Source organism: Tachypleus tridentatus, chromosome 7 (genome assembly GCF_004210375.1).
Source record: "Tachypleus tridentatus isolate NWPU-2018 chromosome 7, ASM421037v1, whole genome shotgun sequence".
NCBI classification, from domain to species: Eukaryota; Metazoa; Arthropoda; class Merostomata; order Xiphosura; family Limulidae; genus Tachypleus; species Tachypleus tridentatus.
In genome coordinates, this window is record NC_134831.1 from 179,243,696 (window position 1) to 179,258,099 (window position 14,404).

The 14,404-nt window shown below is 35.7% G+C and overlaps 1 protein-coding gene across 1 annotated transcript in view; it reads left to right on the plus strand.

Annotated features, from left to right (window-relative positions):
• The window catches only part of LOC143257881 (peroxidasin homolog), a 47,501-nt gene that overhangs the window by 18,616 nt on the left and 14,481 nt on the right, over positions 1 to 14,404 (plus strand). Inside the window, exon 2 of the mRNA XM_076516907.1 lies at positions 14,230 to 14,350. Within this exon, the coding sequence (XP_076373022.1) occupies positions 14,281 to 14,350 (70 nt within the window). The 5' untranslated portion in view covers positions 14,230 to 14,280. The remainder of the gene's footprint in view (positions 1 to 14,229; positions 14,351 to 14,404) is intronic.

Sequence of the window (14,404 nt, forward strand, 5' to 3'; positions counted from 1 at the left end):
CGTGTAGTGGGCGTCGTGCTGGGACAGAACTAAGTAATGCTTTTAAGCTGATAGAAACTACTAAAGGGGAAGACATATTTATTTTAAAAACGCCACCATCGACAACAAAAAGAGAGAGATTTTATCTAATATATACATATATATATGTTCCAAACGTTAAGTAACGTTGAGAAATGGACTAAATGCCATGTCAGATTGGTTTATTTCATTCGCCTATGTTCCTAGTAACTTATCTTCGTCAGGTGACGCTCTGAGTAAATAAATCATCATATAGTCTTTTTATTATTTGTTCAGTTAATTCATCGCCTACGCAACAGGTTCTTTGTAACCAAGAGCAACAGACTTGTCCCAGTAAGCCAAGAAACAGAGATGGAAAGCTGTAAACAAACGAAAAGCAAACTGCTGTAAAAAAAAAAATGTTTAAAATGGAATCCATTTCAAGCTGGCCTTGTAGGCCAAAGATAAAATATTGCGTTATTTAGTTACAGATAGTACACATTGTTAAATCACAACAGCGGAGCTTATGTTACCGTTTAGCTTAATTCAAAGGTAAGGAAAGTTTTCTATAGGCTTTAATCTCCTAACCTGCAACCCGAACTGGCTATACCGTAGGCGCAGCACAGATAGTTCGCTGCTTGTACGGTATACTAACACTTAGCCAACACTCTGGTACTTTATTAAATCTTACCCGCAATTAGTATATAATGATAATTTAATGAAACTGAAGTCTAATATTTATTATAAATATTTAAAGTGACCTCCACAGAAAAGAAACTTACTTTGGAATAAACAAATTCAATCTGACCTCTTTAAAAATATTACCGAGGGTACAAAGGCGGACGGTATTTCTATTTACAATCATGAAAAAAAAATTTCTCTGAGAACTTCAATCACGTAAAGTTGTAAAGTTCGTGTAATTTGTTAGGGCCTCGCATGGCCTGGTAATTGCACTGGCCTTCGACTCGTGCTTGCCCTTTCAGTCAATTATATCACTTCTCCCCCCCAATACGTGCCAAGTTTGTAAAGAGAGATTAAACAAAAACTACAGGAGTAAGAAGCAGATGTGTAGACAGACAGTGGCACCCTGGGGGTTACATCCTATTCAGGCGACAACTATATTATGCCACTTCCCGGAGGAACCTCAGGGTACATAACGTTTTTTAGGGTGGTCCAGGTTTTATTAAGATTGATGACATAGAGACATGTAAAAAGTATAGAAACAGATATATATGTATATCTTCATTACACTTAGTGCTGCTTTTCATAACACACATTTCATAGACATGTAAAAAGTATAAAAACAGATATATATGTATATCTTCATTACACTTAGTGCTGCTTTTCATAACACACATTCCATAGACATGTAAAAAGTATAGAAACAGATATATATGTATATCTTCATTACACTTAGTGCTGCTTTTCATAACACACATTCCATAGACATGTAAAAAGTATAGAAACAGATATATATGTATATCTTCATTACACTTAGTGCTGCTTTTCATAACACACATTCCATAATGAATACATAAGTAAACAGATTAACTGATGTATAAATAGACAGAACAATAAACACCGACTTTTGTGTTTAAACGAAAGAAATAAAACCAGCTGCGCGATACTACTTACTAATGTGTGAAAGTAACTCACAGGTAGATAGAGAAAGAGGTAGATAGAAAATTCAATATTTAAACCGATTGATAGACAGACAGATATTTGAAAAGATAGATTTGCATGAATGAGGTACAGACAGAAAGACAGGTTCAGACAAGTTCCCCAGCGTGACACTGGAAAATTTATGTTGTTGTTGTTGTTTTGAATTAAGCACAAAGCTACACAATGGGCTATCTCTGCTCTGACCACCACGGGTATCAAAACCCGGGTTTTAGCGTTATAAGTCCGCAGACATACCGCTGAGCCACTGGATGTGGGTGGAAAATTTATGAACTTACAACATTAAAATTCATGGTTCGACTCCCCGTGCGGACACAACAGACAGCCAAATGTGGCTTTACTCTAGAACAAACAAAGGTATAAATAGATAAGTAAACAGATTGATAATACATAATAAATCACAACATTTTGATCTATAATAAACCATTGACATTCCTCAATCCAAGATTTATAAAATAATTCTAACTCACCCTGTTGTTCCGTTCACATTTTGTTCCAATATAACCCTTGAGGCCTGGCATGGTCAGATGATTAAGGCACTCGACTCGTAATCCGAGAATCGCGGGTTCGAATCCCCGCGCACCAAACATGCTCGCCGTTTCAGCTGTGGGGGCGTTATAATGTCACGATCAATCCCACTATTCGTTAGTAAAAGAGTAGCCCAAGAGTTGGCGGTGGGTGGTGATGACTAGCTGCCTTCCTTCTAGTCTTACAGTGCTAAATTAGGGAAGGCTAGCACAGATAGCCCTCGTGTAGCTTTGCGCGAAATTTTAAAACAAACACTAACCCGTGACTTCAATCTATTAATGAAATTATGTAACAATTTCTCTTTAATTATTTAAAGACATGGAACATGTTGATTGTTGTGTATATGTTTCCTACAGTAATAATGTAATTAGACACCTCAATTAATTTAAAGTTATTGAAACTTTAATAGGAGCATCAAAACCAATGATCACACGATTCACGTGCTCTTCACAATGTGGCTGAACGTGACTCAAAAATTTGTTTTAATAAACGTTTATTTTCTATACACCTAAAATACATTTGTCAGTTGTTACCTACCACGGTATTACAACATGGACAAAATACGTTTTAACCATAACGGGTTAAGCAGTGTATCATACACAAGTCTCCACTGTATATACGTGTTATGTTTCTCGTCTCGACGTCTGCATATGACTTTCGATATACTTTATGGTAATTATAAATGAGAGTCAATATAAACATTATTTTGGTTTACTTTCACAACACTGATGCACAAGATAGATGCACAGATAGACACATAGTTAGATATGTAAATAGACAGTTAGATAAACATGTAGGTAGAAGCGAAGATATGTAGATATGTAGATTGATAGATATGTAGATATATAAAGAGATACATATATGTGTAGGTAAACAGACAGGTAGCTATGTAAACAGATATTTTGATAGTTATGTAGATAGATAAATAGATAGGTATATGTGTAGATAAACAGGCTGGTAGATAGGCACATCTTATGTGGATGATCTTTTTTACATAAACTGGTGTGATTAATCGATAATTTTACGTTATCTTATTTAACGGTTAACAAAAGCACTAATTTGTTTCTCTGCTGGCTTATGTCATTGTAACTAATTAAAGCCGCACGTATAAAAAACGTAATAATAATAATGCCAATTTCACGTACAGAGTTAGACCACGAGCTTTTAGTTATGCCTACAAAACTAGTGTATTTCATTGATTTAGTCTCAGTCACTTTGTCCCTCTCATACCTTCCTTTCGAAGGGGGGTTGGGGCTGAAAACTCACAGGAATACAACGGATATTTCCGGCTATAGAAAGTTAGCAAACATAATAAACGGTGTTTTCACATACACATAAACGTTTACAATTTCCTACGCATGAGAACTATCTATGTTGTTGGTGTTTCATTGCAATGTGTTATACATATGCGCGACGTGCTCAATCCACCGCGGAGAGTCGGCAGTTGAAAGACGATAGGTAACCTTACATTTTTAATGGTATTACATTGACTATGACAAGAATCAAACACAAGTAATATCAAGACGTTCAACTCATACTTATCCACGTTTTATAACCAACATTTGTTATTCTTTGAGGTCACCTTTTTTAACAAAAACCATCATCAAGAAATAACCGTGTGGAAACACTGTGGCCCACATGTCTTCGAAAATCTATATGTTTTTATATACAGTAAAATAAGAAAGGTTAATATCGTATTTACGTCTGAATTCTGTACGTAAAGTTTTATATACAGTTTCAAGAAGCAGTAGCTACTGATAGTAGCAACTCGTATTATGAGCCCTTTCTATTGAATAACCTATCCATTTGTTGGACTTCCATTTCTACTCTCTCTATATAAGACAAAACATTATTATTGTTCGATCTGACGCAGTGAAGAAATGAATTATGTTTATCAAAGTAAGTGATACAGAAAAAAAGGAAACAAATTATGTTGCTATTGTACCTAAAATAATAAGTATCAGATATTAAAAATTTCAGATGATAGATCCTGATGTTGATAACGACATCTTCTACAAACAAACCATTTTCCTTTGATGGTTTTCTCTTTAGGCCTTTCTCTCTACATTTCGTCTTCTAGAATTCGTTGTCCCTAAGTAGATGGTTCGGTACGTTGTTTTTACTTCGTATCTTATAGATGGCATTCATTTTGTTTTTCCTATCTCGTGGCTTTTTGCTCTTCCCTCCCAAACTAATGTGTCTCCAATGTGTTGACTTTGTATTCTGTTCCTATTACTGGTAGGAAGTGTATAAAAAGGTATTTGGTAGCTTAATCCGTTTTATTTGTCTGTAGGTTGGAGTTATTACTCCCAATCAAAACGTTTACCTTGTCTGCAGTAAAATGCAATCACATAACTTATGAGAGATACTTTCCGTTCACTAAGACCGTCATCACACGATGTTTCTGAATGCTCTGGAACATTCTTTTTGATTATTCTAAACGCAAAGTTGTACAGTCGGCTGTATGCTACCGTGGGTATCGAGCCCCGTTTTAAGGGTTATAAGCCCTGTAGCTCACTGATGAGCCGCTGTATATTCAATTACACCGTAATAGTTTTTTTTAATGTTATTTGTTGCCCCTAGAACAAAAATAATAAAATAATTATATTTACCACACACGTCAGCAATACGCAGGAAGAACGTTATAAAATGGTTCGTTAATATTTTAGCCAACATAAAATAGCCTTTTTACAGCGTGTTGTGATTTGTTACAAGGAAACACTAAAAGCGAAGTGCTTGAATCATCACTGGAGTTCGATGTCTACCGGGATTAAAGTCTAATGTAGCGTGATAAAGTTATATTTGTTGAAAATTGGGATTTGAGAACGAAAGTGACGTCTCTTCGATTTATCATCTCCCTATCCATGGCTAAAGTAGTTTCCAAAGGTATAAAATAACCTCCTTGGATAAAATAATATGGATTCTTACAAACTCCCCTAATTTTAACAAAAAATCGCAGAATTGAACAGAAAAGAAACAACTGTACTTTTCACATATACATCATTCATTCACAATCATGGCTTCACTAGTAAAGGCATCATTAGTAAGGGTGTAACCGTGGTTTGGAATAAATGATGTGTTTGTGAGACGTACAAGTATAGTTTTTCTCAGTTCTGTGAAGGCCCGCCAGGTGGGCTAAGGCGTTCGACTCGTAATCTGAGGGTCGCGGGTTCGAATCCCCGTCGCACCAAACATGCTCGCCCTTTCAGCCGTGGTGGCGTTATAATGTTACGATCATTTCCACTATTCGTTGGTAAAAGAGTAGCCCAAAAGTTGGCGGTGGATGATGACGACTAGCTGCCTTCCTTCTAGCCTTAAACTGCTAAATTAGGGACGGCTAGCGCAGATATCCCTCGTGTAGCTTTGCGCGAAATTCAAAAAACAAACAAACAAACAATGAAACATAAATACCTTTTAAACAAGTATTCAGTCAACAAATACCCTTCACTCACACATATCAAAACCATCGCAAACGGTGACCACAAATACATAAAGCAACCCATTAAGAAAAGCAGTCAAAAACACATTTACCAACATAGGTAAAATATCAAAATATCTTTTTCCCCATCGCGCCAAACATGCTCGCCCTTTCAGCCGTGGGGGCGTTAAAATGTGACGGTCAGTCTCACTATTCATTGGTAAAAGGATAGCTCAAGAGTTAGCAGTGCGTAGTGATGATTAGTTATCTTCCCTGTAGTCTTACACTGCTAAATTAGGGACGCCTAGCGCAGATAGCCCTTGAGTAACTTTGCGCGAAATTCAGAAACAAACAGTTCTGTGATTATAGAGTTTCACCAAGTAACGAAAGTTTCAAGCGTTAATTATAAAAAGGAGAAATTAAAATGACGTCACAAGAATAGTTCTTGCTTCTGTTAGGATACCTAACATAATAAATATATCTTTTAAACCAACTTTATCTTAAGAAAGATGTCCTTGTAATAATGTTATAATAACGTTAGTAATAAGACAAATCTTATTTGTCTGAATGATCTTCTGGTCAAAGCAAGCTACCAACACAGGTCATAATAAAAAAAATTACTAGCTGGAGCATCCATAGAAAACACTCAAATACTAAATAAAGAAACAAACATAAACAAACGCAAAATTAAAGAAGCCTTACTTACACAACAACTCAAGCCCAAAATAAACCAATACAAAGGAACACCTTTATACCTATATTAATAAATATATCCAACATCGAAGCACGCCCTCTACATTCCTACACTCAATTACACAACCGCCTTCAAACTTGTGGTCAGCTATCGTTCAGTAACCCTTTCTTTCTTTGCGAACCAGACGATGACCGAAGAAGGTCGAAACGTTGTTTGCTCCTCTGTTAGCGCCGTCTCTATCCATTACAGCCGTTTTTACATATATAAGGTGTATCCATCAATTGAACAGTTGAAATAAAAACCCGTTTGTGACAAAGGATAACAAACTGTGCTTATTTATTCTATTAACTTAATATAAACTAAAAGTGCAATAAAAATGCAAAAAGGTGCAAACACTGAAAAGAAAGACACTGTTTTCAAGCATTCTGTCAATATGAAATCAGATGGAAGTCCAACCTCCCACCTCATGACTTTTCTCATGTCATCCTATACAACTGTAATAAGATATGCTAATTTGGTAGTTTTTCCGATGTTAGATGGGATGTTCACTCCCTTCATGTTTTCTCTCATGTCATCCTGTATTACTGTTTCTAGTTTGGTGCTGATTGATCAATAAATGTGTAAATGTATAAGGAACAGATATACAGACATATTGATGCTTATTTAAATGGATGTACTACAGACTGTTTCATCTGATCAACACACGAAGACAGAACGTTATATCCCAAATGACTTGTGAAAGATGGATCTCTGTGGATCAGAAGCAAAGTGGGCAGAAAATTATCTATCCGGTCCTGTGGAAAATGAGTTATATAGTATTCATGTAGAGGATGAGTACATTTATACGACAACGATTTTGGAACCTCACCACGTCATTACGGTCCATGTCGTCACGTTCAGTAATGCTCTATCTGACTACCACGAGCCTTGACGGCCTTCAAGCAGAACCCTATGCCTTAGGAACACCTCTCCTTTCTGCATCCTTTCCATGAGCAATCTGAAGTATGTTAAAAACGATTTCCCAATGCTCATTCCAATAGTCTGATGGAAAAGAAATCTAGGTATGACTTGACAGGTATGTCGGCGTATGGAATAGCATGAATACCTGTTTCATTCTTCAACTCTTTAATATATGCTATGGTTCAGTAAGTACGCTGTGGTAGTAACTTGTATTTACCTGACTTGTCCCAATTTTCCAGTACGTTGCATACTGTTGCCTAGGTTATAACACGATTTGTTGTTGGTCTCTTTCTGAATGCTCCAGGTATCCCAAGTTGATTCATATTATTTTATTTTCCAATGTAATTAAGTATTAGAGATATCCTCGAGTTAAAAAATATAAGTCCCCGATCATAATATATCTTTATTAATTATATTTGAATGTTTTGGATAGAAAAGAGCTGTTACGTACCCTTCCTAAAATTTATTAATTTTCGTTGGCATCTCATCATCTACGAAACGCCCAATAATGTCAAACTTGTTTCTTTGTTTTTGAGCACAAAGTTAAAAAAATAAGCTTTCTGTGCTGTGCCCATAAGGATATTGAAACCCGGTTTTTAGCAATATATGCCTCCAGACTAAGTGGTGAGCCACGAGGGGAATGTTGAAACATGTCATTCTACAACGACTTTATATTGGCTTTCTTTGTCACTGACTTTCAGATTTGCATATTCCAAGTCATTTTGATATAATCTACCGAGCCCTCTGTGTATGTTAAACTACTTAAAATCTACTTAGTTTAATACTATGGAAATTATTAGAAATAAACTGAACTTAAAACAACTGTATTGCATTTATTTCATATTATTAACTTATTGTTCCATTTAGTTTATAAAATTAATTAGAATAAATTTTCTTCATTATAGTACTGATAATCTGTTAATATACAGCAGTATTACAATAAATCCCTTTGGGCTTCAAGTGGTTTTAACTAGCGCAGATAAAGATATAAATATTTATGTCCGTCGATAATACATAGCGTTCACTAAATAGAGAACCATTTCTTAAGCTTTCACTGCAAAGGAGGTTTGTAAAGTACCGCTTTTTAGACAAGGGAACGTGCCTGGATCACGAGCTAATGGAGTACCTATAGATCTGTAGAAGAATAATTTGTGTTCAATATATATTACAGTGTATATATATATATTGCATTAGGTTGCATAACATACAGAGGTTCTCCAGCGAAATCCTTTCTTCTTTAACGAGGCTTTCAAACAACGACTGGTGTTTAAGTTTGATAACATGCTAATGAAGTTTACTGTATAATTAGATGTCAGGTCATCTTCGATTCTTGCGAACTAACAGCTGATTTGTACATATCCTATATTAGAAATATAATTATACAACAATTTCTTTGTTTGTATATAGAATATTTTGCGCAAGGCTACTCAAAGGCTACCTGAGTTAGCTGTCCCTAATTTAGAAGAGATAGACCAGAGGGAAGTTTACTAGTGTACATCACTCTATCGTCCCCTTCGGGAAATATCCTGGTCTACGCTTTAACAACTAATACCGGAATTGAACATCGCATTTTAACGTTCCATGGGTGAAAAAGGCAACCATGTTCGCTGATAGAATTCGACCCCACAACACACACATCGCGAGTCGTAGGCCCTCTAACCACCAGGCCACTCTAACACAAACAATAGAATAATTTAGTTTTCCTCGCTGTTTGGATTTTAACTATTTCTGTCTGTTAATTTCAGCTCACAGGACACAAATCTACAAATTATTCAGTATCTTATATCGCTCATTTCAACCCCCAAAACTATTTTTCATGGAACTTAACGCTAAATATCGAATATCAATATTTCCACTGGGCACGAATGACTCATTGTGTAAATAGTAAAAACAATTAAACTCGAAGAACCATTTACGTTCATCCTTTGTTTTTGGTACGTGCTCTTTTGTCAGTATATATATACATGTACATGCAATTGTCAGTAAACTTATCCTTTTCTTACCTAATTGGCGTTTTAAAACATTTTAAACGTTTTGAGCAAGGCTGAAACATTTTTGATAATTCAAACGAAAAACAAATATGTTAAATCGATTTATTGAACCAGCGTATGTAAAGGCCTCACACTTTGTCGTTCTACACAGTACAATCCAAGCAATGTCACTTTTTGTGTTCAACGGGTTCGAATTCTGTACTCCAATCTTTCACTGATCGTCAAACGATTAAGTCTGAGGTTACTACTGTATGGCTCTGCTTCCAACAAAACAAAAATATTGCACCTCATTGCTTTGTATTCGTTTCTTGGGGTTGCTTCGAAAAATCTGTTAAAATATTAGAGGACCTAGGTCTTTGTGTTTACTGGTGAAATTGTATTTATACAATAATTCTGCACGTGGTTTTTGATTTTACAATGAGTGAAAATTATTGAGCTACATCACGGCTGTTTAGCCTGCGTTATCTGTGGTAGTTTGATCAAGCGAAAAAAAATGGTTAATTCAGTTACAAATCTTCAAAACTTTTTAATATTTTACCTAAACATCTAGTCAACGTACAGCCACGCGTGCCATATTACTAGAATTATAAGCCATAGAACATAGCAAATTTATTTTGATGTCTAAGCCAAGAAGGTTTGTTTGATTTGTTCTGTAATTCTCCACAAACTGTCCCTAATTTAGATGTAAGAATCTAAATGGAAAGTAGCCAGTCAATTCCAGCCACCACCAATCTTGTGCTACTCTTGTTATTAATAAATAGTGAGTTTGACCTTGTGGTTGAAATGGCGAGCATTGGGCGGCGATGGTATTCGAACTTGCGACCTCCAGATAGCAATCTGAATACACTAACTCTCAGGCCTTACTTTTCTTGCCTGGAAGAAGCTAGAAGCTTGTTTATTATTTTTAACTATCGTTAATGACACTGAAGCATAAATGATATCATAAAACTATAAAAATTACAACAGAGGGCGATGTTAGCTCTATAATACAGGAGAGGGGGGAAGAGGTCTTATTCCATGTAACCAAAATAAAACACGCAAGAGGCTATCACAGAAACAAACATGCTTAAAATAATATGATTCTGATTGTTATGCTATGATAACCATCCTTTTCTAGATGTAAAAGTTGGAAACTAGGCCTTTTCAAAGTGATAACGTGGGCATCCAACTCCTCCGACCAGACTACGCCCCTGCACGACTTTCCAGTGAACTAAAGAATATTTTGCAGTATTCTGGGATTGATATGTTATGATAACCATCCTCTTCTGGTTGTAAAAGTTTAAAACTAAGCCGTTTCAAAGTAATAACTCGTCCGACCAGACTACGCCCCTGCACGGCTTTCCAATGAACTATAGAATATTTTGCAGTATAAATGATATTAAGGAATCAAAGAGAATGTGTCTTCTTAGAAAGATTGTCATGTCCCCTCCAGCAAGTGATGGGTTTCTCTTTGTACAAGAGGAAAAGGAATAAAAAAAAAGTTTTTCAAATATTTATCAATGACTAGAAGACATGATAAACATAATATGTTCTAATATAACTGTTCCGTCTAGTTAATTGCATTTTTAATGAGATAATCGTAGTTCAGCTACACACAAAGAGATACTGCACTGTCCCCTTTAATTACGTTATATTTCTCAACTGTTTAATGAACTACTCTAATTAATCTACTTAAGCTTTTAACAAAAATACACAGAAACTGGAGGGTAGAGAGAAACAGTTCGAATATATCATTTTAAGGTACTTTCTTATTAAAATACGTACACTTATGCTCAAGAGAAACTTTATGTTCCAAGACATAATTTCCCCAAAGGTGATTATTATTTTTGCCCTTTTAATAGTGGGCTTGCGCACATAGCTGCAGTTCTTAATGTCCAAGCTTCGAATCGCGATACGCTGTTGTACGTGTGTTGTAATTGTAACAACCCCTCCCGATGATTCATCAGTGATTCTGTTGTTTTATAATACCATAATTCAGGTTTCGATACTCCATTGTGTAGACTTGCGCTTAATAAAAAACAAGCAATAAAAGTCGCAGTCAATCTCTCTCACTTTTCGGTTAAGATTATTGTTTGTTTGTTTTGAATTTCGCGCAAAGCTACACAAGGGATATCTGCGCTAGCCGTCCCTAATTTAGCAGTGCAAGACTAAAGGAAATGCAGCTAGTCATCACCGCCCACAGCCAACTCTTGGGCTACTCTTTTACCAACGAATAATGGAATTGACCGCATATTATAACGCCCATACGGCTGAAAGAACGAACATGTTTGGTGCGACGGGGATTCGAATCCCAACCCTCAGATTACGAGTCGAACGCCTTAACCCACTTGGCCATGACAGGCCGTCGGTTAAAATTAACGCTAAAGTCTGTTGGTTGAGATAACTGATTCATTCTGTCTGGCCAAAGGTTATAAATTAGAAAGGACTATGTCTGAACTTTATTGGTACTTGGTTTAGTTTTGCTAAAATTCGAGGTTCGATTTCCTGAGTTTGACAAAGCAGAATGAGTTTGTTTATTTGTTGTTGTTTTTTAATTCGCGCCAGGTTTATCTATGCTAGCCGTCCCTAATTTACCAGTGATAGACTAGAGGGAAGGCAGCTAGTCAACATTATCTACCGCCAACCATTAGGCTACTCTATTACTAACGAATAGTTTGACTGATCATCACATTATAACGTCTCCACCGTTGGGGCAAGCATGTTCTGTGACTGGTATTCGAACCATTGACCCTAAAATTACAAGCAAAGTACCTTAACCGTCAGGCCATGTTTGAGCGCCCCTAAAAATCATACGATTCATAGAAAACAGTCAAATAAAAAACTATTGACATTACTACGAATTATCTACTCTAGGAGCCACTACGGATTTTACATGGGAGATAATGATTTTTCTCAAGTTTAGGCCCCAGCATGGCCAGGTGGTCAGCGCGCTCGACTCGTAATCTGAGGGCCGCAGGTTCAAATCCTCGTCACACCAAACATGCTTGCCCTTTCAGCCGTGAGGGCAGTTATAATGTGAGAATCAATCCCACTATTTGTTGGTAAAAAAGTAGTCCAACATTTAGCGGTATCTGGTGATGACTAGCTGCTTTCTCTCTAGTTTTACACTGCTAAATCAGGGACGGCTAGCGCAGATAGCCCTCGTGTGGCCTTACGCGAAATTAAAAAACAAACAAACAAACAAACTCTCAATTCCTTTGCCAGTTTTGAATGTCAGAATAAGCCAATACGATCCAATTATGTGGACGTCACAGATAACAACCCATACGGAAAACAACTGTCAATGTGGGGGTAAAAGTTACCAAGCTGGTTTAGAAATTCTCTTTTATTTTAATATATTACAGAGAAACGTCTTTGATCGTTTTGTAGGCTAACTGGAATAATACCTAAGAAAATACAGCAGGCACTTTTTATGCGAAAATGTATATAAAATCATGAAAATTCAGGTACTTAAGAAAACCAGTGTTAAAATTGGGATTTCAGATCATATTTGAACAGATCTTGTCGAGTGCGTTCTATAAACATAGTTTTACATTTTTCGGTTATCTAATAAAAATATAACAAATTAATAACGTTTTCAGGGGACACTTTTTCAACCCCTGTACGTAACAATTTTACTTTCTTGACGGTCACTCATATTATGCACCCACAACTTAAAGTGTTTCACCTAATTTATGATCAAGCAGAGATTGGAACGCCAACCCCCCATCTCCCATCAGATCTCACGATAATGTCCACAATCTGTTTAATCTCTTGCAGCGAATATATTTGTGTCAACGATTTCGAACAGGACTGGAATGAACTTTCGAACAGTGGTGTCTGTCCGAGTGTTGTCAGTTTCGTATATGAAAAGCTGTGCACGCAGACAAAACACAACATTCACTTCTGAAATGACGATAGAACAGGCATTAATAATGTTGATGTGAAACTTTATTTGACAATATGCTACAATAAACTGTTAGGACTAATCGCATATCATTCACATTTCAAAATGTGGCATAACGTAAACAATAAAAATGTAGATTTACTGTATGTTATTGTTGAATGGTTCTTAGCTTAACTGAAGTATTCAATAATTACTTTCACAGTGATTGGGACTAGCAGCTCAGAACTTTGATTGTAAGTAAAAACACGAATAAAACACAACTAACCATTTTAAATTCCATGAAATAACTTAAATTGATAGATTTACTTACACTTTTTCTTGCCATAGAGACAGGACTGTTTCTTGTATGTATATATATATATATATTTGTGTCATAAGCAACTAATTTTACCGATAACTATATATATACATATATATTTCAAATAAGTCCTAGATACGCTTTAAGTTGTTAAAGTCAAGACGCGAATATGATGGAAACAAAATATTCTTAAAATTGATATTATCATGTTCGTATATATATATATATAGTATCTTTAGGGATGACACGCAGTCTTTAGAAGCGTTTTGTTGTTGTTTTCATTTCTTCTCAGTTCGTGATGACGATCGAACTTTAATAAACTAAGAAATCATATTAATAGGTTTTCATTTCAGCCGCTATTATGAACAAAACGAAAAAAAACTTAAAAGCTACCTTATTAGAAAAGCAATTGTGTAATTCGCTAAAGCATTTGACGTTTGAGTAAGAAATCACAGGTTCGAAGTTTCACTACTCTACGTTTTACTTCTTCAAAAAATAAAATAAAATATCATAGAAAATGGTAAACAAATTATGTGAAAGTCGAACCTTCTTTTCTATTATGATTTTAACATACAATACGTTGCAACAAACCATACCAGATGGCTTAGTGAAAGTTCTGTGGATTAAAAATAATGCGTCTATATTGAATACTTTAACTTTTCGATACGTGCTAGCAAATAATAATAAATGAGTTATAGTGTTACGAAGGACCATGATGAAACAACACACACACGAGTACTTAAAGAAAAACGTCTTTCTCACTGTTTTTCTTTGCAGATCTGACATCAGGTGTGTTTACAAACGTGTATACTTTGATGATCTAAAGCCATGGACAAAACACCTTTCTTACTGATTGCCTTTCATCTTTGCTTTAAGATTTACGTCCACGCCTCCCATGGTAAGTAACATGCATTAACTTTTTTCTGTATTTACATATATATTTTCCACCTTT